This window comes from Motacilla alba, chromosome 19 (genome assembly GCF_015832195.1).
Source record: "Motacilla alba alba isolate MOTALB_02 chromosome 19, Motacilla_alba_V1.0_pri, whole genome shotgun sequence".
NCBI lineage: Eukaryota > Metazoa > Chordata > Aves > Passeriformes > Motacillidae > Motacilla > Motacilla alba.
The window spans coordinates 6,857,211-6,885,085 of record NC_052034.1 but is presented as its reverse complement, the minus strand read 5'-3'; the positions used below and the strand labels follow the sequence as shown (position 1 = coordinate 6,885,085).

The following is a 27,875-nucleotide window of genomic DNA, read 5'->3' as shown; positions in this document are numbered from 1 at the left end:
TTGTGTGGAAGTTCTGTTGAGCCCGTTAAAGGATCTGATGTCATCATGTGATCTGAAGCTTCACTAACTTTATCTTTCCCCCCCTTGTTTTGATGCTGCAGTTGTCAGTAGAGACATTTGGGTACTCCAGTGCCTGATCCCTATTTACACACCACAGATCCCTGCCAGATCTGAAATAAGTGGTTCTGTAAGATCTCCCTGCCCACCTGGGGTCACCTCAGGTGTGCCCACAGTCCTGAATCCTATTATACAGCACAGATCCCTGACAAGTCTGAGATAAGTGGTTCTCAAAGACCTCCCTGCCCACCTGGGGTTGCATCAGGCGTGCCCACAGTGCACAATCCCTGCCGAGGAATCTCAGAAAGGTTTATGGTGAGCAGGAGCAGTGTCCCAAGGAAAGCTGCAAGCTGAGCCCTGTCCCTGCTGCTGGGCTCGTGGCAGTGGCACAGAGCCACCCCTCCCTGGGTGTCCCAGCCTTCCCGGCCGGCTGTAGCCCAAGGGTCAGCAAGCAGCCTGCTGGCCCCATGTGGTCCTGGCATCTGTGCCTCCTATTCATGGAAATGGGAGCTATCCAGAGAGCAGGGATTCCTGTGGAGATGGGAGGGGAATGCAAAAAGGGGGAAAAAGCAACAAATGCTGTAAATGGCGTGTTCTGGAGAAATCAAACTGACGCAGAGGAGGTGGTTTAGGGAAGGAGAAGGGGATGTGCAGGTGCATTTCCACTTTGATTTTTGGTGTGCAAGGCTGGGGAGTCACTGTGGTGCTAAGGGATCAGCTCAATTGAGGGCTCTTGCTTTAAGATAGATGAGGAGCCAGGACTCTGGCTCTGGTTCAGCATGGAAAGCTTACACAAGCACTGGGTGTGTTTTGGAGCACAAGCTGGTGTCTCCATGTCCCACAGTGACCCCAATTCAGTGATCCCCAGTCAGTAGGAAAGTCACTCTCAAACCTGTTAACTACACTGATGTACAAAAACATCACAAAACATTCCACACCAAAACATTCACAAAAACTTGTGCCAGTATTTGGCAAAATGAGCAATGCTTTCAAGGGGGGAATTTTTTGTATCCCCTCAAGCATGTCACCGGAACCTAAAACTTTTTCTTTTTTTTTTTCCAGAGAAGGTCCCTGAAGGGTCTTTAGGTCTGAATTCCCTGTGCTGACACTGCAGTTGCTTCTGTCTCATACACCTTGCAGTGAGGGGTCTGTCTCTCTCTTGAGACAGTGTGAGATACTTATCCTTCCCTCCCTCCCCTGCATTTTCCCTTGCCCAATTTTAGGCAGTAACCTCAGCAGGACAACAACAGGACTTGTTCAGCACCAGCTTGTTCGAGCCCTGCTGACAGAGAACTCCACCACACCAAAAAGCAGAATTTTCCTACTCTGCTGTTGTTCAGAATGGTGGGAGGCTGGGGAATGATACCATAACAAGCAGGGTGGAATTAAGACCAGTACAATGGGAGCTGACTATCAGGAGATTTGGAACATGTCTTTTTTTTTTTCCCCAAGTCCTATTGTTTCTGATAAGTCACAGAACTAAATTATGCACTGTAAAACTCTGGCCTCTGACAACCAAGCAAGAGGCATTACTGGATCTGTGGTCCAGGTTGGCAGGAGCTGGGAATCTTTCTGCAGCTCTTGGAAGGAGAGGGTGGGGTGAGAAGTGAAGACTGCAAGTTAGCCTGGCTATGGCTGGCAGAAGAAACCACCCCACCCCCAGATTCTTGGTCTGTTTTTCCTGCAGTCTGGCGTGTGTTGGTTCCCTTGTTGTCTCACTCTGGTTCCCTTGTTGTCTCACTGGGGCTCACTAACGTGTGTCCTCTCTCTCTGCAGGCACTGGTGTCACTACACAGTCACAAGGACAGTCTCCTGCCAGGTGCAGAACGGGTCAGAAACGGTGATCCAGAGAGTTTATCAGAGCTGCCGCTGGCCAGGACCTTGTGCCAACTTAGTCAGGTAAAAATCTTCATGTCTCATACTGCCCAATCCTCCTGCCCTTCCCCTTGGGTTGGGTGGCTGGTGAGTGCTGCAGAGAGGGGCAGGTGGGATGTCCTGCTTTGGGGAGCTGTGACTGAAGAACACCACTGGTGATAACTGCAGGGAAATCACAGGTGAAGGTAAGTGTAGCATTGTTTCCAGCTTTAGGAGCTCTCTAAACACAGGTCTAATTTAGACAGGAGACATTGTTTATTCTGTGCAAGGTGGAGGTTCCCCCAAATCAAGCACACTGAGGGGTAAAATATTACATCTTTTATACAGGAATGTATAAAATAATAATAATTATTATACATATAATAATTATAATTATAATATTTAAATAATTATAATTATAATATTATCTATAATATACATAATATACATTTTCCACCTACCTAATGCCTATTTATTTGGGTGATATAATCTTACACAAGAGGCTTGTATATAAAGTTCTCTTTTTCATTAACTAACTTCTATTGTAGAAGTTATGTGACAACATCAGTTACATTTACAAAAGGGGAGCAAATTATGCCTGGGGACAAATAGTTCAATTCAAAGACATCAGTATTAGGACAAGTTATGTGAAACAGTTTAGTTGAGGGTGTAGTGCCAGTTTGTGCTTCTCCACACAGGAGGCTGCTGCTGGTCAGGCATGAAAGCAGATAAATGTTCAGGGTGAGCAGGGATGCTGGGTCAGTGGTCCTGTGGGAGTTTTTGGTATCAAGTCCCCATACTCAGGGCTGTAGTGGAAATATTGATCACATACACTGGAAAGCTGTGATCAAATCTCTTACAGGCAATGGGGGACAAAGGTAATGTGCCCTGTATCTTTCAGGGTGGAATTTCTTTAGACTTCCTGGATTTCAGTACCCTTTAAAGACAACTCAAAACAGAAAGTCCTCTCCTCAGACAAGAAACAAAAAAACAGCTACGTGTCAAAAACTTGCCCTGAGCCTGCTTTTCCTTTTGATCATTTATAGCCTTGGAACCTACATGTAAGAAGGAAAAAAAAAAGTGTGAAATAGCTGTCCCCAGCTACAACCTTTCAGTAAAATGTCTGCATTGTTGTGCTTTGCCTTCTCTGAAAGGCATTCTCAGAGCAGGATAGTGTTACCCACCCAGCTGGGAATTGGGGCAAAAAAGCCATTGTGCTCTAAATTTGCACCTAGCTTCTAAAACAATTTCCCAAATACACAAGCCATAACTTAGCTCACAGAGCTCAGTCATTTTATTGTTATTGTTACCAATTCACCCACAGGGCACTGGTTGAGGTCCTCCTGTGGTTGATAACCTGGCCAGAAGGTGACTGCAGGCTGAGTCCCACCTCCCTGTTCTTGTGACACTTCATCTAGAACTCACATCTTGCATGGGGCTGTTCCCATTGTTGGTTCTCCAGTTTCCACTTGGCCAGTGGTCAGTCTCAGTTTTTTCACTTGTAAAATATCTGCTTTGGTGTCTCTTTTGTCTTTATGCAAGGCTGTGGTTGAAACACTTCATATTTCACACTGTCATGGCCAAACTTCTGTTGAAGCTTTTTAATTTCCCAGGCTTTTTAGGCACATAATTGTCATTAGAAACTTGTGAGCTTTCACCTTGTCTCCTAAACTTGACAAAAATCTTACTTATTTTTCGTTAGTAACACAACTGGAATTTCATAAGAACCAAACATCTGATCATGTTATTAGTAAAAATTCTTTTTGTGGGCCCCTGCAGTTGATTGATGCCATTGATTCTTACATTAACCCAGAGACTTTAGGAGTAGTGTGTGCTGTTGTGACATTGTTCATGGAACATTTTCAGTTTCAAATGTAGTTTAGTTTGTTTGCCTGATGAGTCCAATTGTTTGGAGACAATGCAGAACAGCAGAAGACATCTCAATTTTTCTTTCTGTGTGAAAATATCATGGAAAGATGCTGGGGTTATTAAATATTCAAGATCTCAGCTGGTGAAAGCTCAGCTAACAGGAGCTGCATTTTTGGAAGATGATCACTATGGAGAAATCTTCTTGAAGAGATGGGAGGACATCAATGCTCTGTTCCCTTTGGGCTGGGAGGAAATGCAGGACAAGAGGATGGAACCCTTCCAGGGAAATGCCTGTATGCCTCTAGGCACATATTGCATGACATTCTTGCATAAAGTAGAGAAAGACCCTGCACCTCTTTCCCAAGAACCTCTCAGGAAGCTGCTGACAAAATTCTGGAACTCATCCACTTTCATCAGAGGTAAAACAGGTCCTTGATAATTTCTCCTACTGCCACTGTCTGAAAGGGAAAGCCCCAAGAAAGAGTGACAACAAAGGTGGGATCTGAGATCCTGAGAGTTGAATGGGCTGTTGGATAAGTTATCCCCAGCCAAGACACCTTTTGGTTGTTTGTTTTCAGCAATGCACCTGACTTTGATAAGAGAATGAAAACAGCTGCTGAAAATGATGACTCTTGTGATGTGTGACTGCTGTGGGCAATGTTTGGTACCCTGAGCCAGGTTGTGTGTCAGAGGTGTTGTTTTCTGAGCACACAGCAGCCTAGCACTGTTTTGTTGCCAGCCCATAGGGATGCTTGAAGTGGCTTTCTTTTTTCTCGGAGTCAAGCTGAAGTTCTAAAACTACTTTTTTTTTAGCAAAAATACTTTTCCTCCCTCTCTCACCAAAATGAGTATTGTCTTTTTAGGAACCACCAATCTCTCTTGTAATTCAGGTAAACCCCATCTCCTGTTTTGAGATGAAAACTCGTGTATAAAGGGTAGAAATAAGGAAAACCAGTTCCCAAAGTCACAAGGCAGTATAGTGCTTTTCCTGTTAAGAAACTGGCTTCAAAGGGGCTTGTAAGAGTTTATCAGCCACCAAGCTGTACAACTTCCTTCAACAGGTCTCTGAAAATCCCTGCAGAAAATGAACAAAGCACAAAACTCAGCCTGGCTGCCCTACTTGTTTCTGTTTCCTCCTTACCTTGTCTGTACCAGCCTCTCTTTTTGGAATTTCTGGAAGTCTGGCTTCACGCAAGGTCAGGCTCGTTCCAGGTCTGGTCAGTGGCTAAAAATGTTCTTGTTCTCTATATCCCTGCAGTTGTTCAGGTAATATAAATATATCTGCTTTTCGTTGCTAAGAAAGTAAATTTGAAGTGTTGTTTGGCCTTCTCCTGTTCTTCTCCAGGTAGGTTTGTGGTGCCTGAGCTTGAATTGAAGGGCACAGAGTGTTGTGTGTGACTGTAAGCAATGCAATGTGTCAGCAAGCCATTGGCACCATTTTGCCTTTATAGTGTTTCTCCCAGCTGTGATTTGAAACAAACTGTTTTCATCTCCTTGTTTACAGGAGTCAGCCATATCTGGGAGAGCTTTCATTCTGCCAGCACCCCTTATCAGGCTGCTCGCTAGCAAAAGGGATGTCAGCCAAGGAAAAAGGCATCTCTCAGACTTGTGGTGACAGCTGAGAGGGGCTCTGTGCTACAGAGACTCTGCTTACGAGCAGACATCGCTGGGGCCAGACAGGATTTAATCCCTTTCCTGTCTCCCATTCATTCTTGTGGGGTTTCTTTCCCTTACTGCACAAACTGCAGCTCAGGGTCAAGCCTTTGGCAGAGGAGGATCTGTGAGATCCCAGCCTTGCAGCCCAGGCTGTGGGATGTCCTTGCTGTCCATTCACTTGCTCCTAGGAAGCTGCTTTAGCAGGAGTGTCATCATCTTGGCTGGGCTGGGCTGGGATGAGCTGCTCTGTTCTTGCCCTCTGCCCCAGGCTCTTTGTTTAGCTTGGTGCTGAGTTGCTCTGGAGCAGTCTTGGCTGGAGGATTTCCCTCAGCAGATCTGTTCTTGAACTCTCTCCCTTTGTGCAGTGAAGGCTTCAGCTCCTGTGTGCCACAGGTGTGCCCTTGCCATGTCACACTCCTGGTGCACGGGCAGCTCTGCAGCAGCCTGGCTGAAGCTCCTGGGCTGCTTCAAACTCATGTGCCATTTGTCTGTCTAAAGGAAGGGACAAAGTCCCTACCTTGGGGTGTCAATGGGAACCTAATCTCTGGTTCTCTGCTGCCTGGATGGTTGTCCCCAGCCTGGTAAACCCAGGCATCCAAATTGTAACCCTTCTTCTCAGCAATCCTTTTGCTGCAGCAGCTGCAGGGGGATGCCCAGTCCAGCCCTGCCTGGGACACTGCACTCCTCAAGGCTCACTCAGAAGGGTGGTCTTGAAGGCCAGGCAAGGATTTGGGACCTACATTCAGTTCTTGGAGCTTCTGTGACCTCCTGTGCCTTCAGGCCAGCAACACTACCTCGCCTGTAAGATGAAACCAGAGCTGCTTTACTGTGTTTTATGACACAATAGGGCAGCTTCTTGCTATACTCTAGCTGGCCAAAATCAGCCTACTTTTGATTAGAATATTTGTGTATGATTGTCGTGGTCAGTAAAGTAGTGTCTTGGGAGGTAAATGGATGGGATGAGTGGCATTGGCAGATCATGTGCTGTTACATCCTTCTGAAGACAAACACTTTCTGCTTCAAACTGTTGATGCCTTGAAAAGTCCCCATCTTCTCTGGAAAATCCCTATCTCATCTCTGGAAATGTTCTTCATTTGTGGTGGGAGATTCCAGCTCCTCTCCTACTTGTCTCATCCTTGAAAATGAATGCTCCCGGCAAGGCTGAGTGAGTTTTTTTCCTGCTATGCTTTGCTGTACTCTGTGGTCACAGAGCTGTCTCTCTTCAGCTTTTGAGTGTCCTGTCTCTGCAGCATCTTCTGCCTTCAGAGACTTTTGAAGATCTTCCAGGAAACCCACAGCTGGCTTGTACAGGGATGGGTTTACCTGGTCTCTTACTTTGATAAGAGTCATTGAAACTCCAAACATTGAATTATTCATCTGTTGGCTTTAAACTTCACCAAGAGATGGGAGAGATGGCAGGAAGAGTGTTCTTACAACACAGCAAATCTGGGCTGTGATGCCCTTTCCAGCTGCCTGTCACTGCCTGGTTTTTTATTTCAGTATTGTAGCTGGTTTGGCTTATCACAAATACTCTGCATTTCATGTAAGCAGGCTACACATCTTGCATGGATCATTCTTGTTTGGTGTTTTTGAATGCTGGGTTTTTTCTTTTCATTTAAATTGAACACATTACTGCTCCCGGAGGGATTTTACAAGCTGGTTTGTAGAATAACAAAGAAGGAATTCTGCAGGCTCATCCAATGTGGTCTTCTGTGCTTTTGAAAACTCTGTTGCTACAGGGTCAGTAGGAGAAGTTGGGGATCTGTCACCCAGGAGATTGGCCTGTAGATGATGTTTCCCCTCAGTTTCAGAACTAGTAATGCCACAGGGAAATCCTTCTCTCTTTCTTGCTTTCCAGTCAATTGAATAATAAATCCCAGAGCTTATTCCAGTGCATTAGGATTGCTATTTGAAGTCCTGTTACACATAAACTCTTTTATGTGTTTAATTCCCTTACAACTCCTCATCTTGGAGAGAAATGTGCTTGGAAAAAGGCATCTGCTCTCTGAAGCACACATGGGATGTAAACGCAGGATGAACAGTGCTCCTACAACAGGACAGACGGAGGCTCAGGGTGTGTGGGATTAGAGCTGTAGCACAAAGGGGCATTCTCTGCTTTGAACAATGGCTGTGTGCTGCTGCCTGGGCACAGGTGGAGGGTCACCTGTTCCAGGGGTTGTGCTCAGGCTGCTGATTGAGGCCTTTTGATCTTGCCCAGACATTCTCTGAGCATTCCTCCTCCCTGCTGCAGTGCTGCTTGCAACAGCACTGAGATCTGATTGTTAGTAAAGGCAGGAGCTGATGATTACTCTGTGGTGGCATAGAAACATCTGTCTCTGTGTCCTTGGCCCTTTTTTCTTGGGACTGAGAGACTGTCAAGAATTGCTGTGGACAGCAGGGCATGGCAGGTAGATCAATTTGTTTCCTGGGTTTAGTATTTTGCTAAGTTGTTTGAACCAGATATGTTCAGACCTAAACAAAGTCTTCCTCCTCCCTATTGGCAAACACAGAAGACACAATGAACTCCAACACTCCTGCAGCTGCAGGTTGTTTTTTTGTTTAATCTGATGTCTGCAGGAGCATATTTGGAGCTCCTCTGGTTATGTTGTTCCCTAGGGAACTACTGTGTTTGTGGTAGGGAAGCTGGAAGAGCTGGGGCTGCAGGAAAAAAGAGCACAGCTCTGATTCACAGTGATGGTCTCCACCATGCCTCTGAGTGCAAATGGGATGGCAAAGGTGCTTCTTGTCCCTGCATCAGCTGTGGCACTGGTTTGAGGTGAAGTTGTCTTGTCTGTGTCTCACAGAGGAGCTGCCTGGTGTAATCAGTGTCTGGTAGGCTTTGAGAGGATGGTTAGGATGGTCTGTGTGGACATGGTGGTGCTGGGAACCAAATATATATTTGATAGCTTCTCTGAGCTCTTAAACTCCCTTCTTTCCAAGTGCTTTGAGATATGGTTACTTAACTTGATGTATTTGAAATCTGATTTCAGAACACTCTGATTTTCTGTGGGGAGTTGCAGGGTTTTGGCATGTCTGTAAATCAGGGCATTGGTACCAAGAGTTAGAGGAATTACCCAGGCTTTGTCCTGAATCCCTTTTGATACCCTTGTTGGAATGAAGATGAGGGTCCCTGGAAGACAGTATGGCAGTTTTATGGATGGGGTTGGACCCACTGGGTTGATACCTGACTTCAGTGCCATGAGAGAAGCAGGCAAACCAGAGCTTGGATTCCTTGGTTTCTGGACTCTTTGCCAGTCAAAAAGGCAAGTTCATTCATCTTGTGATCCTGAAACCCATCAGTAAGTGATGGTGAAACTTTCAACCTGGGGCTTGAATAAAAATCAATAGAAGCCTCTGAGGGTCACTGAGGTCTCCTTGAGCACAAACTGCAATGGCTGAATGAATCAGAGTAACAAAACTTCTCTTGTGATGTGGAAACGAGTTTCACGCCTTCCTTCTCTGTGGTCTTTGTGCACAAACAGCTTTGTTTGTTTGTGTGAAAGGGCAGGGGAAATCCAGAAAGGGTGAAGGTATTTCCTGTGTGTGACAGGCTGTCCTGCTTGGGTCATGGCAGAGATCACCCTGTCTCTTTTGACATGATTTTTGAGACTTTGATCCTGGAATGTGACACTCTTCCCCCTTCTTGTGTCATGTGTGCCTGTTGTGTTCAGTGACACTTCCTTGAAAACAAGGGGGACATGTCCTTGTGGGCTGAGGAGTGAGATTTGTTGGCTGCCATCCCTTGGTGTGTCCTGACCTCTCCAGTACTTACAGCTTTGTACCCCCAAATCAGTTCATCAGTCAGCTCATGCTCCTTCCCCAAATTACCACTTCCTTGGCAGTCACTTAGAGCCACAAGCAAGAGATGCTATTTCCCAAAAGGTAATTGCATGTGGACAAGCTTGTGTAGCTCATCCTACAGGGATCAGGCAGCTCCAAGGACAGCCATGTGTTGGCTCTGGTCTAGGAACAACTGCTTGAGCTTTCTGGGCTCTTCTGTGGGAGTTGCCCCACTCCCTGGGATATTGCTGTGAAGCCTCAGCAAAATCCCTGGAAATGACTCCTGACTCTTGCAGTGGAGTGGCACATCCTGGTAGTTTGCTCCTCCATGAAGGGCTTGGAGTTCTCCTGCTGAAGGGAGCTGTGTGCTGAGCACATCCTTTGGCTCCCTGAGGAGCAGAGCAGTGCAAGGTTGTGGCTCCTCCAAACTTCTTCCCCTCTGCTTTGGCAAATTTCTGTGCCAGTGTTTGTGGCTTGAGTGACATCCAAGGGAAAGGCTTCCCTATTTTGCTACCAATCTTTTTTTCTGCCTCTTGTGTTTTCAACACACTTTTATTCAGGGGCTTCTGATCTTTAACAGGTATCTTCCTTCCCTCTCCTTTTCCATATATTATTTTCATCTCCTTCAGTTGCAACACTACAAGGGTGAGATGGTGGTGATGCTTTGCTCAAGGTGCTTTCTGTGCTCCCCCCCTGGAATAGCAAGATAAATCTGCATGATGTGATGCTATAGGTCACAGCAGACCTTGGTGCCTTATCACAAAATTGAGGAAAAATGATGCTATGAAGAACAGAGCAACTTCAGAACAAACTGGACTTGCAAGCTGGGCCCACTTCAGATGCCTGAGTGTACAATGTTGAACAGAGCTGCACACATCAGGACACTTCCAGGGAATTCAGGGTGGGTGGTAGACTGTGACAGCTGAGCTCCACGCTTGTCATGCCCTGAGAAGTCCTCCCTCATTTGAGGATTAAACTAGAGCTACTTCCCCGACACAGAACTGCTGCCAAAATTCCAGTCTGGCTCAAGCCACTCTCCACACTTCATAATGAAGTTTGAAAGAGTTTTAACATCTTGGTGTTGGCAGAAACATAGTTTTAAAATCACGGTGTGGTTGGAGACACGCTGGCTCTGGACACTGGTAACAAGGCTGGAGACTTTCATCTGAAGGTCAAATCCAGCTGTGGTGTTAGTGACAAAGTCATGAACTTCTGACTGATGCTTTGGGGCTTACGTGTGGAAACGTGTCTGGAGTCCAACGCCAGGACTGGGAGTTGGGAGACCTGGGTTTAATTCCTGGGCTTTGCCAGAGCTATTCTGAGAGACCCTCAGCAAGGCACTTACAGTCTTTGTGCCTTTGGTCTCTTTGTGAAAAAGCACAGAACGTCTACCTACATCAGCGTGCTCTGAGTCCTCAAACTCACACGACTGTGGACTCCTGAGCACCACTGGACACAGAAGAGCAAAGAAATAGGTGGGATGAGCTGGCTCTGTGCTGCCCATAGCAGCCAAGTGCCTGGATCACTGCTGTGGGTATCAGCAGGGGCTGGTGGGCTTTTTGGCAGCTCCAAGGCTGAGGACATCCTGTTCTCAGGAGACTGTGCTGCTCTCCTGTCTCTGGGTGAGGCTGTTCCCAGGGCAGGCAGCCTCGTGCTCAGGAGGAAGCTTGTGCAGCCCACCCTCTCCAGTGGCTATAGCAGAACTTAGTTTCTGTGTTTGGTAGCTGGCACAAATCATCAGCAAACAGCTTCCTGAGAATTTAGCTTCCCAAAGACTCTGCTAACCACGACTGAGCTGCTCCCTTCTTTCCAAGACACACATGGGCATCCTCTCCTGGCAAGCCTTTGTTACTGCTCTTTGGAGTAACCAGCCACTGCAGTGCTGTCCTGCGTGTACACCTGCCTCCCCTTGGAGCAGTTTTGGATGAGATTCATGCAACCCCCAGCTCTGTTTTCCCCCTGTGCCCAGCTGAGCCTGGGGCAGTCTCTGTCTCCTCTGGCTCTCAGCAGGAGGAGCCTCTTCCCCAGGGACAGGGTGCTCAGAGCTTGTGTCTGCCTGGCTTGGAGAGACAAGCATAAGCTGCAGCCTGCAACACTGTAATCCCAAAGCTTCAGACTCTCCCTCTATGTGCCAAATTCTTTTGGCTGTTAAATAAGGGTAGGAATTTTGAGGGGAACTTGTAGAGTACAACTTCTGTGTTTGCTTTTAGCTTCATGAATAGCAGCAGTGACTTGTTTGGCTGTGTACTGGGAAAACTCTGAGTTGCCAGCTTTGACGAGCTGCTGTTTTAAAGGAAAAGTTGTCACTTATGCAACTGTCTGTTTTGTGTTGACTTCAGAATCACTGGTGCCTTGCACAGCCCTGCTGTGTCTGCAGGTCACCCTCCAGTTCCCAGAGGGGCTTGGCAGTGCTCATGCTGTAATTGGGATCCTGGGGATGCTGTGCTGCTCCCAAACTGTCCTGCAGAACCTTGGCTGTGGTCCAGAGGAGTGTGACCCTATTTCACCTGCGGGGAGAATTGAGGCACAGGTCAGGTAGCTGGGAAAAGGCTCCATGAAGGTCCCTGATGTAGCTGTCATGTTGATGTGTTGGTACATCCCAGGTCTGAGTGGTGGGGAAAGGGAAGGCACCTGGGAGATGGCAGACTATTACTGCTGAGTGAGGAAAGGCTATTGCCAGCCTCTGTTCAATGTCACAGAAGCCCACATGAAGGGAGAGTGTGAGAAATAAGTCATCATCTCTGCTACTTGCAGGGCTTTGCAGTGGTGAGATCTCCACAAAGCTGCTGGTGGTACCTGCAGGAGGAGAGGTGTGAGGAAGAGCCAGCAGAGCATGAGGGCTTAAGGAGGGAAATAAGAGGTGTCAGGAAGAGCCAGCAGAGCATGAGGGCTTAAGGAGGGAAATAAAAGCTGTCAAATCACATCCACACTCTAATAAATCCTTGCTGATATTTTGTGTGACTCCTTTTTCTGTGGCTGGGGTTTGCTGGGTGCTCTGGGATACATCCAGGTGGGAAGATGTGCTGTCAATCAGTAGCAGCACTGTTGGAGTAGGTCACTGTGCTCTGCTGACTCCTTGTTTGTGTTAGTTACAGGACTCTCATCAGGCCCACGTACAAAATGTCCTACAGAACTGTCACCACGCTGGAGTGGAGGTGCTGTCCTGGCTTCACAGGGAGCAACTGTGAGGAGGGTGAGTTATCCAGCAATGCCTCTGTCTTTAGGAGCAGCAAGGATGGACTGGCTGCCTTGAGCTGGGGTTTGTTCTTTAATGTGCCCTACACCTCTTAAACACAGGAACAAATAACCTGTTCCTTTCCGCGTTGTTATCTGAATGTCACATACAGCTCTGTAGGGGTGGTCTTGGAAAACAGATCTTTCTGAATGCCTGCAAACAGGCCTGAACAGGGAGGGGGAAAGAAATAAAGAAAGAAAAGGGAAACGGGGATGACCTGTTTAGAGATGTGCTCATGCTTGGCATCCCTGGTGTGTTCAGAAGATGTGCTTTCTCCTTTTTGTGTGTTATCTTCTCCCTGTCCCTGTTGTCACCATCAGTTGCTGTATCCAATAAAAGCTGGTCCCTGGAAGCTGCTTCTAAACATTTTATGACTGTAAGGTCTGGACATAAATAATGTGTGCTCCCAGAGAGCTTTGAATCAATACCTTTGGTTCCCCTTTCTACCAGCTCCTTGACTTATTGGTGTAACAGTCATGTTGCACAGAGTGTGTGAAAACACAGTTCTCTCCACTCACAGGAAAACACAGAGCTCTTTCCAGAGCAGAAGGAAAAAGTATTTTCCCTTTTTTATCACAATAGGGCATGTTTTACATTTTCCTTCGTAACATTTTCTACTTTAACTGTCACTTCTGGGGGTTTGAAACAAGTCCTGCTTCTCCACCAAGTATCAGTTTTAGGCATTAAGGCACCTGCTGAACCTGACTTGAGAGTTCACAGCTTATGAATGGGAGAAACTAAGCCTGGAGTTTTCTGTTCATTTGCATCAGGTCAACACAGCCTGTCTCTGGCTGCTGAAGGGTCAGTGGGGGTGTCCAACATCTCTGAGTCTGCTGTTTGTGCTCGTTTTCTTTGTGCTGTGATATCTTAATACCAATCACACAATTCAGGCAAATCTCTGACGAGGAAGTTGTCTCATTACAGTCCCAAAGAGTGCTGGCTGCAGACAGCAGCTGGCTCCAGGCTGCTGAGGAAACAATAGCTTCCCAGAAGCTCCAGAAAACCCTTACAAAGTGGCAAAACTACCCAAAGTTGCAGTCTGCAGGAGAGAGCTTTACATTTTAACATAATGCTAAAAGAAGCGAGCTGAGAGAGAAGCTGCTTTGTGCAGCTTGAGTTTTCAGCTGTCCCTGCAAGGAAAGGGGAGCTGGGGATGGTGGCAGAGCTGAGGCTGTGCCTGGTGACCTGAGGAGCCCCTGTGTGCAGCCTGTTCGTGCCTGTAGGTTTGGACAGGTGTGAGTTATTGCAGCTTAGTGGTGCTGCTGGTGCAAAGGAGAGATCCCAGCTCCCCCCTGCAGTGCCAGATCTGTCTCAGCAGAGTTCAGAGGAAATAAAAATCCAACATGAGCTGGTTTGAGAAAGCCGGCAGCGATCTCGCAGGAGCAGGTCTGTGCAACGAGGTGACAATTTTATACAGTTACTTTGAAAGGTGGAACTGTTCTTTTGGGCTTGGATATGCTCTGTGGAGTGTGAGAAGAAAGCCAGTAGTAAGCCCTTACTTTCAAGTGTGAGATTCTTTTTACCTTTTTTTTCCTCTCCTTAAAACATCTGGTGCTACTGACAGTCCCATATCCTTGAATGAAAGAGGAAAATAAAAAAGAACCTTTTCTAGTGCAGCAGGGTTGGGCCCCTTAGTTTTTAGTGTAAATACTGGTGCTAGTGGTCTGCATGGCTCTTCAAGCTGTCAATTTTAAAATGGAAATATTTACTTATTCCTTATGCTAATTCTTAATGTTAGTGTCCCTTGGAAATCAAAGTAAAAAAGGCTAAAAATAGCCTGGTTTAGGGTTTTTGGCAACCCAATATGAGGCCTTTTGTACTCTTTCCTTTCTGTGCTCTCCCCTACTGCAAGATTGGTTCCTCTGACAGGGTGGGATGCTTATCTGTGTGAGTTCTTCCTGGAAACAGCAGACAAAAGGAAACAGAAAACTAAACTGAAACAAAACAAAAACAGTGCAGTGATGAAGCCACAGTGAATTAGCAGGGCAGAACCTCAAAATGCTTTCATCTTTCTTTGGTAGTTAGATTCCTCAATATTTCAGTTCTCTAGTATGTGCAGCTGGTGCTTTAGGAGTTGATGTGAGGTAGGTATGACAGGAGGCAGCCTGGACCTGCATTATTTTTAGCTCGCTTTCTTGCTGTGTTACAAATCCTCCCATTCTCTGACAGCCACTGTTGCCACTGGCAGCTACAGCTACAGTGGCTCTGAGCTTTCTGGCAACATCTCCTGGTTCCAGAGACTGAAGGGAAACTCTTCCTTTCCCAATGGGTCTTGGAACAGTCAGGGTGTTTCCCTCAGTGGGATGGATTAAGCCAGCAGAGAATGGATTGATGAAGCACACAGAAGAGTTCTGGGAGCTGTGTGTGCACAGGCATGGCTGAAGGTGGTCTTTGCATCCTGATGATTTAAATCTGCCTATAAGATCTATTGATTCCTTCTTTCACCCCCAGTGAGCAGAGTTAATATTTGCTCCTTTTTTGTGCTGTTCTGGAGCAGAGTCTTTGGGGGAACCACTGTAGGATAGATTAGTTTTACTAGCTGTTCTTATATCAAGCCTTCCTTGCCCTTTTAAAATTTATTTCTTTTAGCATTTTATGAGGGAAGACAGGACAGGGAGAGGGTGAACCAAGGAAAGAAGTCAAAGAATTTGAAGGCATTCAGAGGCTGCAGCTATTTCTGATAACATAACTTATTTCTGATAACATAACTTGTGATTTCCCAAATGGCAGGTCAGCTTTTCTTTAGCTAAAGCAGCAGCTCAGTGTGGGTGCCTAGCCCCAAAGTATGACAGACTCCTGATGAGACTGGTTTGCTGTAAAACACCTTCAGTGGGAAAACTCCCCTCTGCTACAGCAAGGTGTTAAATGTAATTAAATCACTGAAGTGTCTCCATCCTCAGCTGCTAAGTTTAGCTTGAGACAGTCACCACTTCAGTGTCACCAGCTGACAGGCACCTATATTAACACTGAAAGCTGCACAATTTTGGATTTAAATTATCCTGGGAATCTAACTCCTGCATTGAAGCTGATAAAGAGCAGCACTGTCTGGAGGAAGCCCAGCTCTAGAGGTGGATGGAGATTTTGCTCTCAGTGGGCCATTAATTTACTGAGGTAAATTTCCAACCTGTTTCCTTTTTCAAGCTGACACTGCCTGGGGCTTTCTCCCCTTCCTTTCCTTGCTTTCTACTCAGCCCAAGGTATGTCAGTATTTGAAAGATCTCCAGCTCCTTTACTGGTTTTGTAGAACTGTGACCTGCTCGCTGAGTTGATAGTCAAAAACCACCAGTTGTACCAGTCCTTCCCAAAGGGTCTCTTGCAACTTCCTTGGATGGAGAAAAAGACTTGATGCAAACCAGTCTGGTGAATATAACTGTCACTAGATACTAACTTTTATTTTCCAGTTTCAGGGGGTTTTTGTTTTGTTTAAAGTGGAGCCCAAGCCCAGGACAGGAAATGAATGCATTGAGCCACCCAGTCTGCTGACTGCTGATATAAAGAACATATGGATGAGGGCAGTGCAGGGGTGAAGTGCTTTAGCCGTTGCAATCATGCATCAAGCTGATTGATTTGAATCCAAGATGATGCTGACATTTCAACTCAGCCTTTTTTTCTGTATGGCTGAAAGTTCAAAGGCAAATGCAACCTCTCGGGAGAGGAAAAGTGTCCCCAGCAAGTTCAGGGGCTCAGCACTGCCCTGGAGCTCTCCAGCCAGGCGAGGTCTTATTTTACTTTACAAATATAGCATAGCTTTCTTCCTTGTTTGTTTGTACTGCTTGAGTTTGGGACAGTAGCCAGTATCCTATTTACCCCAGAAGCAGATTGATGGTAGACAGCTTAGCTGTTTGGGCAAGAAACAGCTCCCAGAGTAACCTCAGCACCTCTAAAGTGATGCTATTGTGATTCCAAGCTTTTTTTTTTTTTTTTCTTTCCTAAGAATGCAAGTAAGATAGGAAATTTGAGCAGCCTAGTTCAAGTAATGGATTAACTGGAGAACTTGGTTTTTTATTTTAATGTCTCCCACTCCTCATATCTGTTCTTGGAATATTCTGATCTACTTCTAGTAACTATTATTTGCAATTTTTTTGCCATCCTGATATTTTTTTAAACCTCTTAAGACTGCCATGCATTTACAGTTTTCAAAGCAGCATAAGAAAATGAGGACTTTCCTTTTGGTATGATAGAGTGCAAAAAGCCTTTTCATTTTTACTGCTGGTTTACAAAATTTCTTGGTCCCAGGAGGAGAGATGCAGAACAACACTGCCAGGAAAATCTTAAATGAGCAAATGCAATTACAAGATAAAATTTGATGAGACTGTGAGAAAAGACATCAAGACAAGAGACCTGAAAGTTTGAAAGCCCATTGAAGTGCTCTGAAGGGAAGGGAATTCAAAGTGGTGTTAATGGGACCTCACCTCTCCAAACATTGTCCTTCTTCCCCACGAACCATTAAAAGACAGAACTGTCCATGATGGGAAAGTGCAACACAGAGATGATGAAGTAACATTTCCTGTAGTATCACAGCAGTTCTCTCCATGAGTTGAGCTTGTGTGTTCTCCTTTCTTCAAGCCCCTCAGTTCCTTCCTCAGCAGAGCTTTTTGCTGTCACTGAGCTTTTTAATCTTCCCTTAGAAACTGAGAAAGTGTAGGAGAAAGCAGTGGGAGTCAGAGCCATGGCAGTGCCTGTTCCTGTTCCTGCTGAATCCTGGTTCAGTGATGTTTGCCCACTGCAGCTGAGTCCAGCTCCTGTCATAAAACAAAACCTTCCACGTGACACTGAAATTTCCCCCAAGGTGGTTTTTTCGGTGCCCTCTGGCTGGGCAGTTCTGTGCTGCAGACATGGCAGACTGAGGTTCCTTCCCTTCAAATTTGGTTCTAACAGGGATGTAGTTCTCTATTAGAGACAGGTTCAGTAATTCCTTTAGGGAAATGTGGGGGTTAGCTCTTATTTGAGACCTTTGAAACCAAGTACAATATTTGATTCCACAGAGCAAATTTTCTTTTCTGAAAACATCTTTTCATGCCAAAGTTTGTTTGTTAGACACAGTAAGTGAATAATGTGAATACATGTTATAGACTATTAAGTGGAATGTGGATTAATTATAGTTTTTCAAGTAGGAGGTAAAATGTGGTAACTATCTCTGTAAATCTACCTTCAAAAATATTTTATGCAAAAATATCAAAACATTTGAATCACCCATGATGGAATTGCTGACACATGAAGTGACTTTCAGAGCACTGATGTTTGTGATGTAGGTCCCAGGTGTTGGACAGTACCTACCCCAGTATTTTCTTCCATAGGATACACCTCCTGCTGCTCCAGTGTTCCACCTCCTGCTTGTGCTTCTGGTGGCCTCTTCAATACAAGATCCACCAGAAGTTGCCCAAACCACCCTACAATGTGTCACCCACTTGCTGTCTGCTCCCACCACCATGCTGACCACTCAGCAACCTCTGGCTTCAGGCATAATGTGTGTCACCCCTGATCAAACTGATCAAATTTTCTGAGGAGTTCCTGGAGCGTGTGGTCACTGTTGGAAGTATCCACAGCCTGCTGAGAGCACTTTCTGGCATCAGCACTCTGTGACTACTTGAACAATTTCTAAATGTTCATCTTCCTTTTGAATACATAGATTAAAAAAAAATCCCTGTTAGATTTCCAAATATTTTGACACTGCATTCCAGCATCTGAGTAGTTTCATTTTTTTGGACATTCTAATGTGAACAGGGAGAATTTTATTGAGCACCTAATGTCAAAATATCTGAAGTGCTAAATATCTGCAGATGTTATCTTAACATAAATGGGAAAGCTGTATTCTGTACCATTACACTATCCCAAATTTTTTAGCTCCCATCAAATTACTGTGGTATGTGGAGAATCTTTTGTGTTTTCATAAGCTATTGGCTTTTCCAAACACATGGGGTACTTTCTGCTGTGTATGTCTTAATTCACAAGTGAAGGACACACCTGTTTCTAGTGAATGACTTTCCTATGAATTTGCTTTATTTCTAATCAGGAGTGAGCATAATCTCCCCCTGGGTAGGGCTGGACAGGGCTTGGAGCAACCTGGGCTGGTAGAGGGTGTCTCTGCCCATGGCAGGGGTGGAATGAGATGAACTTTCAGGTCCCTTTCAACCCAAACCATTCTGTGCTTGTTTCAGACTTGTATAAGCTCAAAGACATCTCTAGTGGTAGATTAGTTAGATATTGGAAGTTTTGCACCCAAGGGAGCTCCTGAATTACTTTAGAGTAGAATTTGGGAGGTGTGGGTTCTGAAGAGCACATCCAACCTCTTGACATTTTCTTTCATAATCTTTACTGCCTCCTTCAACCCCGAGCTTTTAACAAGCTACTTTCTCATGCAGCTGTTCCTTCAGAGCTCTTGTTTTCCCCCAAATTATCACTTGCTTCCCATTCATCCTCATAATGATGAAATTTTATTTGCTTGAGGCTGTTAGAAGGGAGTTGGTTTTTTTCCCCTCTGTGAGTCTCTCATTGTTAGAGCCTTTGGGAGTTGCTGACAGTGTAGTGTCCTCTGGAAAAAGGGACATGTGACATGTTATGCTGTGAATCCTGCAAATGTAGTTAGTACCAAAGTCAGGAAAAACATTCTCCCAAAAACCTCCACCCTGTCTCTCTTTTCCACAGCCATTCCCATGGAGGTGGTGGGGAAAGGGTGGAGTTGTGTTTATACCAGAGTTAGTACTTTTTGGAGTGTACACTCCCATTTGCATAGGGAAGAGCTAAATGAGAGGAGTAGTTTCTAACTGGTGGCCACTGATCAGTTTGATGCTTTTCAAGTAAATTACAGATAATGGAAGAGGAATTAAACCCACCTACTGATGCTGTTTCCAAGTCTTCCTTGCTGCTGCAGTGACTTGGTTTTTTTTTTTTTTTGGGTTTTTTTTTTTTTTTTTTTGGGGGGGGGGGGGTTGGTGTTTTTTTGTTGGGTTTTTTTTTTTGTGTTTTTTTTTTTTAATCAGGAATAGGAAATTAGGCTTAGGCCTTGGATATGAAATTCCACAGTTGGAAGGGGTGGCAATGAGGAGTCTCTTTCTTTCACTCATTTTGCAAGGCTATTACCCACTTAACCAGCTGGTTTGTGTTTAATTTTTGAGCACTTACGAAATTACAGCTCTCTCCCCATCACTTTTCAAGGGCTTAGTTATGAAATGTGTGGATTTAATGTTGCTGTCAAACAGTGCTGAATGGGATGGTTCCTTGAGGAAGAACTTACTGAATTTCTTGCAGGAGAATTTTTGAGTGGCCAGATTTGCAGAGTGCCATTTCTTTTTAGTGCAGTAATTTATTTACTTGTAGCTGTCTTTGGTATCTGACTCTAGTAGCAGTGGAGACTTATGCAGATGTGAATGTTGGGGAGGATAAGGGAAAGGTGAGGGACAAAGTTCCAGGTTTTCAGGACTTTCACCTAGGTGTGACTTTGTGTTCAGAATCCTGCTGCCATCTCTTATTTCTGTCTTGTCAAATACAGGGGAGAGGGAGAGACAAGAACATACTTTACACCACACAAATTCTAAGAGACCTGTGCAGAACTGATCAAATAATGAGTTGTCACTTTGTGTCAGTGATGGAGAAATATCTCGTACTCCAGAGATTTAAAGACATGAGAATAAAGGGTCTGAAGATGGGAGACTTCATCACCAGCTTTCCACAGAGAGCCGATGGACAGGCCAAGACACTCTTGCAAAAAGTTTTTTAATAAGTTTAAGTCAAGCTGTTGGAAGTGCAAGCTTTTTGCATGTGTGAGTGGCAAGATGTGTCTGAGGGGGTGTGAGACGAAGGGGAGAGGTTGAAGGAGGACACAGAGTACATGGGCTGGTGCAGTTGGTAGCAAGCTGAAAAGGAGCCAAGATTTGAGGCTGAAGCAGATGGACACATTCCTATTTCTATCTTAGGGACTCTTGCCTTTTCCCCTTTTTCTTATGTAGGTTTTTCATTAAACAAGTTAATGCAATTGGTACAGTAACACTTGTGTTTTCTGTGGTAACTAGTTCCAGTTGTGGGCTGCTCAAAAACATCAACACAAGGAGGGTTTATGCAAGGGCAGGATGTGAACAGGGTAAGCCTCATCCACACAAACTTTCTTCAGGAAGAAGAGATTTACTAGGTACCTAAACCCCCATTTCAACTACCCTGGGATGCTTCGCCATGTGGAAATGGGATTGCAAGGAATTGGGATCCAGGTAGAATTGGGATTGCAAGCCCAGGAGTAGGAACAAAGGTGGATTTTCCAGAGAAGTTTGAGGTTGGTTTCATGTTTTGTGGACTTCAAGGTGAAAGCAAGAGGTAAGCATTGAATTCCCATGTTGCTGAATCCTAGACTTTATTCTTACTCCATTCCTTGTTATCAAATGGGGAACCAAAAGTGTTCCTCCAAGTAATAATTTCTGGTGGAGTTTAATTTCAATTTAACGTGAAGTGCTATGCAAAAGCGTGTTCCATGCATTTCAATATTGTCTTCTCTATGTGAGCCCCTTAGAAGGATAAAGGCAGCAAAGTTAGTACAGCTTCATTTGGCAAGCTACAGAAATGTGCAACTGCAAAACACACAGCTCACTGAAAAAAACCTCTGTGCTGTCATTAGTGAGGGTTCAGACTGTGCCTGTTTGGGCAGAGGTAGCAAATGGAGTTGTCCCAGGAACTGTGCTCAGCCCAGCATGGCTTGTTATTCCATTTCCAAGTTAGTGTAGGAATGGAGAGCCCTCCCTAATCAGATCTTTGTGTGTTGGAGGCTGGGCAGTACTGGGAATACATGGTAGACTAGGATTAAAATGCTGTTAAATCTTCATTGAATTGTAGAGTTGGGCAAGAATCCATGAAGTGAGATTCAATCAAGGACAGCCACAGAGGCAGGAATAATTAAATGCACAGATTTAAATAAGAGATTCTGAAGGTAGTGGGATCCCAGAGGTGGGAATGGAGTTTGTAGAAGATGTCAGATTGAAGAGTTGCTCTAAAGTCAGGAGAAGAAATGCCATGTTGGAGTTTGATGCTACAGGTACTCTGACCAGGTGTAACATTTACTACTAAATAATCCATGGCACTGCCTGACACACAACAAGTAAAACTTTCATGGAGTGTGGTACCTGCATGTGTTTGTGCTGGTGGTTCTCAGAGAGGTCAAGTTTCAGCATTGATTGGAACTTCAGCCTTTTAACTGCTTAACTCATGTGAAAGCCAGTCCTAATTGTGCTGCACATCTGAGCCCCAGGACCTTAAACACTGTAAAGGGATGTGCTGCATCTATGAAGGAAAGTGTTTGGCTCAGAAGGGAATGTGCCTTTCATGGTAGATGGTGTGTGAATATGTTGTACAGTTAAATAATTAGACTGCTAAACTTTGGAGGAGTCAGTAGGTGTGCGTTATACACAGCTGAAAATAGCATCAGCACAAACAAGCTGTTCTAAATATGCCATGACTGATGGTCATTTAGGCTAACTCATGGTTTTCAGAAACTGGACAAGAAGTAGGTGTAGACTCATTCTAATGATGACACACACATGATTACAGAAAGTCTAGGAACTGATTAAATATTTCCTATGAATGTATCACTGCAAGATATCCTGATTGTCACTGCAATATTGTCAAGAAGCCTTGTTGGGTGGTTTTTCAGCAACTTTACCATTCCTAGGTAAATGAAGGCTGGGAAAAACTTACTGGAGAAATGAGCTTTGCTTTTATGTCCCATCAGATTTTGAACAATATTTAATAAAATTCTTCTCCAAAATTTGAGTGAAGCATCACCATTTAACCAAGTTGTACTAGGTCCCTCAACCACCAAAGCAAGAAAGATACCAGAGGAATGGCTCTGTGGAAATCCCCTATCATGAAGTTCATTAAGGACTGATAAACTTTATTCTGGACTCGTAACATATGCTTCTTGTTCGGGCTCCTGATTTGTGTCTCCTTGGATAGTGCATCCAAATCCACAAGTAACATGCAAGTTTGCATTTCATTTTGAGCCCAGCAGGCATACAGCAGTGAGGTTACAAGACCTTTCCAAGTGAGCCTGGAGGGACTTGTTGGCTAGAGTTTGGATCTCTGGCAAGCAGCTCCCTCCAGCTCTGTTCTGTAATAAACTCAGGGTTCAGTCCCCGGCCTCGCACAGATACCGAGCTCTGTTGCGTGTCTCTGGGTAATCAGTCACTGGGAAGGCACAGATGTTTCAAGATGCACAGCAATGGGTGCAGCATAGAAGAGAGGCAACAGCAGGGTCATGCTACAGATACAACCACATCTCACATGTGTTCGTTCTTGACAGGAAAATTCTTGTAGCATTTGCGGTTTTCTGGTTGCTAATCCCATCAAATGAGGACTCAAAGGCTGATAAAGCTCGGGCCTTTTATTGCTGCTCCCTTAGCCAAGCAGTGCCAGGTATGGCTGATGCCTCCCCTGCAGGCAGGTCCAAGACAAGGGCATGAAAGTAACAGAGAGGAGTGCACAGTTGCTGAAATTAATTTGGGCATAAATTCTAATAAAATCAGAAGCATTAAAGAAATCTGAAGCTAGAAGATGTCCTAGCCTTCACCTGGTTCTGGAGATAAGAAATTAAAAAACTGCATTTTTTTCTTCTTTTCCTGTAAATGAAATACACTCAAGCCTAAAAAAGAAGAAGCCAGACCAAGTCAGGATTCAGTTTGATGTTTCATTTGTGTGCACATAATGACTTTTGTAGCAGTAATGCTAAAGAAGTTTTGGCGTGTATCCACTGTGGGAAGTGCAGGGCCTGTGTTCATTGCTAGGTGGTCCTTCATTCTAAAAACCTTGAGGGACACCCAAGGCAGATGCGCTTTAATTAGACTATGTCCTGCTTGCCAGTGACTGTCAAATGTGTCTCCCCAGATCAAGCACTAGAGCTTTCTGTTGAAGGTGTCAGGTCTTGCTCTGGAAAGAGTGTTTCCTGCAGCATGAGCTGTAGAAAGCGCTGTGGTACCCCTGAGACACTGACAGAAACTGTGGAGTATCTTGGTTAATTAGTTCTTCAGTGGCCAATTTGGATGGAGATACAAACCTGTTGCTGTTGTCAGCCAGTGTTTTAGCCTCAATGGCTGAGGCCTGTGCTAAGTAACAAAGGTTCTGGTTTTCTCTTTACTGGTGTGAAGACTTGTTAAACCCAAGTGGATCAGAGTACTTGTGTAGGGATGGCTCTGCTGTGTTGCTGCAGGGCTCTGCACTGTAAAAAGTTACAGCCCATTCAAGCAGGGGGACGAGCTACTCCTAAACTTGGGTTGTTTGATCTTTTCTAGCTTAGCCTCAAGTGATTAAGCAAACAGTGTCTTTTCAAGCATTCTCCAGTTGTGTGATCTGCTAAACACATCTCACAGTGTGATCTGCCAGAGATGCCTTGAACACTGTCCTTGTGCTGTGCACTCGCTGGTCCTTGTGGGAACACAAATAAGCAGTTATTTCTATTGCATCTGGTCTGTCTGGGTGGGATGCAGAGGATGGGTATTGGATTATGTTTAACCTAAACTTGAAGATTCTTGCTTTTGTCTTAATATTAGCGCTCACAGCAAGGTGCAGCTCTTTATTAGCTACCCAGGAAAACAGTCCATTCTCCTTGCAATGAACTCCTTCATCTACAGTGTGGTGTGTCTGTACAAAGGGCACATTCTTGCTCTGCCCTTATTTTAGGGAAGTAGAATGTCTACTAGCAGTAGTAGTTGGGATACCAACCATGAAACTGTAATCTCCTTACAGACCAGTGTAACCAGATCCCTCACACCCTTCATGGGGAATGTGAATGAGCATTTACGTGAATGAGCTCCATTAATGCCTAGTGGGCACTTTTTTTTTCTTTCACACTTAGCACTGGTCTCCTCTCCCTGAACAAATGTGAATGTTGTACACACTAGAATATAAATCTTCACCCTGGAATCTGTGTTCTGCTACAAGTTCAGCTGTTAAGCTTTGGTCTTTGCTGATTGATGCAGAAGAGAGCAAAAGTAAATTCGATGCCTCAAATACATTTGAAGTGGTCAGGAGTAAGAAAAGGATGGTTTTCCTGAAGTGTATCAAAAGCTGATTATTTATCAGTCCTTTCTCCTTGAAATTGGGATAATCCCAGAGAAAATGGGTATCCTTTTTCCTATCCACATTGTTTTGTATCTTATTTATATCTCAAATCACCAGAAACTCTGATCTTCACCTGGCTTCTTATGGCAGCTTGTAGAACAGTAAATGTGAATATGCTGTGACAGCAAACGCTATATCAACCCTTGGTCACTACAAGCTGGAACAATTTGAAAACCTGTGTAACCTTTTGACCAAACCTGGGCTGATGTTCAACATCTTTAACAAGAACTGAAGCCAGAACAGCTCTGATGACTTCAGACTTTCATTATGAGCCAGCTGTAGGCTCTAATGTACACCCAGGCTGGGACAGAGGATGTGTGGGTCAGCTGCACTATTTGGGCAGTAATGTGCTTCCTCCCAGGGGATCCAATGAGAAATGGTGTTCTCAGGGCTGCTTTTTGCTTTGGCACTGAAAAGCATGGGCACTTTTCCTTTTCACCACTGCTCCTGGGCACCAGCCATGTCGGGGCAGTGCTTGCCAGCATCTGTCATGGTTTTCCTTTGCTCCCCAGCTCTCCCCATGGCCCAGTGTCACACTGAGCAACTCCCTGGGAATCATCCTGTAGCTCTGCACAAACCCTGTGCTACAGCAGTGGGCCAGATTTGCTGGTCCAGGTGTGCAGCTGATCTGGAATGTGTGTTAAGTCCCTTGTTCTGGTACAAATCCCTGTGTAGCTTGATGTCCCATCCATGTGCATTGGAGCAGACATGGTTGAGCTAGCTCTGGGTCTGCATTAACCAGCTGAATAGAAGCTAACTTCAGTTTGGGTGCAATAATCAGCCTCTGCTGGTGCAGTATTATGGGCTCTCTCCCATTTGCTGTTAGCTGAAATGGTTCCCAGTTTCTGAGAGGGTGTTGGAAGAGCTAAGAAGCAATCATCAAAATTTCTCTGATTACTACAGATGACAGAGGAGAGTTGGACCACTGATGTTTATATAACAAAACTCTGTGGAACCTGTATAGAAAGGGAAGGTGATTTTATTTCAAAACACATCAATATGTTGATTCTACCCACTCACATTCTTGTAACTGTGAGCACTTGCGTGGTCTGGATTGGATCACTTGTGGGACATGGACAAAAAGGGACAGTGGTTGTCATATCCTCTGTCTTTTGAGTCTTTTGAGGCTGTTGCAGAAAGCTGGATTTTGGAGTCTTTCTTGCCTTCTAGATGTCAGCAATAGTTGTGATGTTACCTTTTGACTTAGGAGTTTGCTTACTTCACTGTCAGTAACTACAACTTAGGGCTCCTGCCTGTTGTCTTTGACCTTATTTTGGCTGCTATTTGTCTGCCCACTGAGATAACAGGAAGGAGCACAGTGTGTGTAACCTTCATGTGTATTTCCTTCTCAGCAACGTTAATGCTCCTGTCAAAAAAAAACCAGTTGACACTTGGTGATTGTTGTAGGCCCCTGCCAACAGGGACTGCTCTAGAAAACAATTTCCCTGTGTGTGACATACCTGTGCCTTTTGTGGTGCATGTTGTGGGCCAAGTTCCATCCTATGCACCTGCAGATCCAGGTTTCTCTTTGGGATCTTGGAGTTGCTTTGGATTCACAGGATTCACAGAATTCACAGAATTTGGATTCTAGGTTGGAAGAGACCTTAAAGATCATCGAGTCCAACCAGCCCCAACACCTCAACTAAACCCTGGCACTGAGTGCCACATCCAGGCTTAGTTTAAACACATCCAGGGATGGTGACTCCACCACCTCCCCAGGCCATTCCAGTACTTTATCACTCTTTCCATGAAAAACTTTTTCTTATACCCAGCCTATATTTCCCCTGGCACAGCTGAAGACTGTCTCCTCTGGTTCTGTCAGTTGCTGCCTGGAAAAAGAGACAACCCCACTTGACTACAGTCACTTTTCAGGAAGTTGGAGAGAGAACAGCATGGGTGCTTGTCTGGGTTTGCTGCCATAAAGACAGTTTTGATGTGTCCAGAATCATCTTTCTGAGTGCTCTGCTCCCAGCTCCTGCTCCTGGGGTATCCAGCTTGCCCGTGCAAACAGACCAACCCCGAACCCCCCAAACATCATTTAGTGTTCAAATTGCACAGCTTCCTCCCTCACTCCAATGACTAAATTCCACTTCATTGATGCAATAGGATGCTTCAGGCCATGTTCTCCAGGGCAGTGATTGCAACTCCTCATATGATTAAAGTCACTTGGCTAGCAGCCCTTATCACAGCAGGGTTCATTCCTCCAGTAAGAGAGGCTGGTGCACGTTAACCACACTGGGGTTCCAGATTTCATAGCCTTGGGATTTCTGCCTCAGCAGTGAGAATACACTGGGATTTGTTGTGATCCCACCTGAGCCCCACAGGACATTTGGATAATGGGCATACAGCAGGATCTGGGTGCCTGTAGCCATCAATCTCCACAGGCACAGTAGATGTTTTTATTGCCCTTGCTTATCTGGCTGTCCCTCTCTCTTTTAATATGAACCATACCAAATAAAGCTGACTGAGGATGGAAGATTATCTGTGGTATTCGTCACTTGTAGGAAGGGGAGTTGGTTCAGTGTTGGCTTTTAGCATTTGCTAGGCCTTGTCTCCTTGACAGAAAACAACAGACTAAAGCCATTACCAAGAACAGCTGCTTAGAAGGGGCTTGGAATATTTTTTCCGCCTTTGCTGACCTGAACCACAGCAATTATAAGTTCTGGTTATTGTAAACTTACCACAGAACACAAGGCATACCTTAAAATGATGTCATGTCTAGACATACAATTCAGGTATAAATTATGGAGAGAAAGTAGCTTGTTCAGTGGTTAAACTGTAAAAATTTAACAAGATATTTCTGTGTCTCTAGCCTTCACTCTTGCATACGTATTTCTTTACCTCTTACCAGGAGAATTCTGTGACTGCCTCTTAATTTTTTTGTGTTGGGAGATGGAATTTCCTCCCTGTTCTCCATTTCATTTCCTATTTCTGCCTCGCTGGGTCTCAAGGGAAGCTGTGTAGCCATCTACTCAGAGTCCAGAGCTGGAGAAGAAGACTCTTGGGTCCAGTCATGACTCAGGCAAGGTCACACAAGGGGTGATGTACGGCAACGTTTCCAAAATTTGGCTTGCTATTTTGGGTAGCTTTGTTTTATGGGGTGGTAAGGGAAAGAGAACTCTGCTGTAGTGCCCAGGTGCCTGATTTTCCAAATACTCAGAATTTGGAATCTCAGCAGCATCCCAGTGAGGCTGCGTGGGCCTTACATTTCAGGGGAAGTTGGACCCCATTTACAGCAGGCTCATCCCTGTGGTAGTGTGAGCTGGATTTCTGTCTGGAGTCACTGCTGCAGCCCTCAGGGGAATGGTGGGCACAGCTGATGGGCAGTCTC

At 45.0% G+C, this 27,875-nt stretch overlaps 1 protein-coding gene across 6 annotated transcripts in view; it reads left to right on the top strand.

Moving 5' to 3' along the window:
* COL26A1 (collagen type XXVI alpha 1 chain) overlaps positions 1-27,875 on the top strand; it is a 169,749-nt gene that overhangs the window by 22,092 nt on the left and 119,782 nt on the right. For 4 of the 6 annotated variants that reach the window (XM_038158302.1, XM_038158300.1, XM_038158301.1 and 1 more), the window contains exons 2-3: positions 1,834-1,956; positions 12,306-12,409. In XM_038158302.1, the coding sequence (XP_038014230.1) occupies positions 1,834-1,956; positions 12,306-12,409 (227 nt within the window). The remainder of the gene's footprint in view (positions 1-1,833; positions 1,957-12,305; positions 12,410-27,875) is intronic. The other 2 variants (XM_038158299.1, XM_038158303.1) reach the window with 1 other exon arrangement.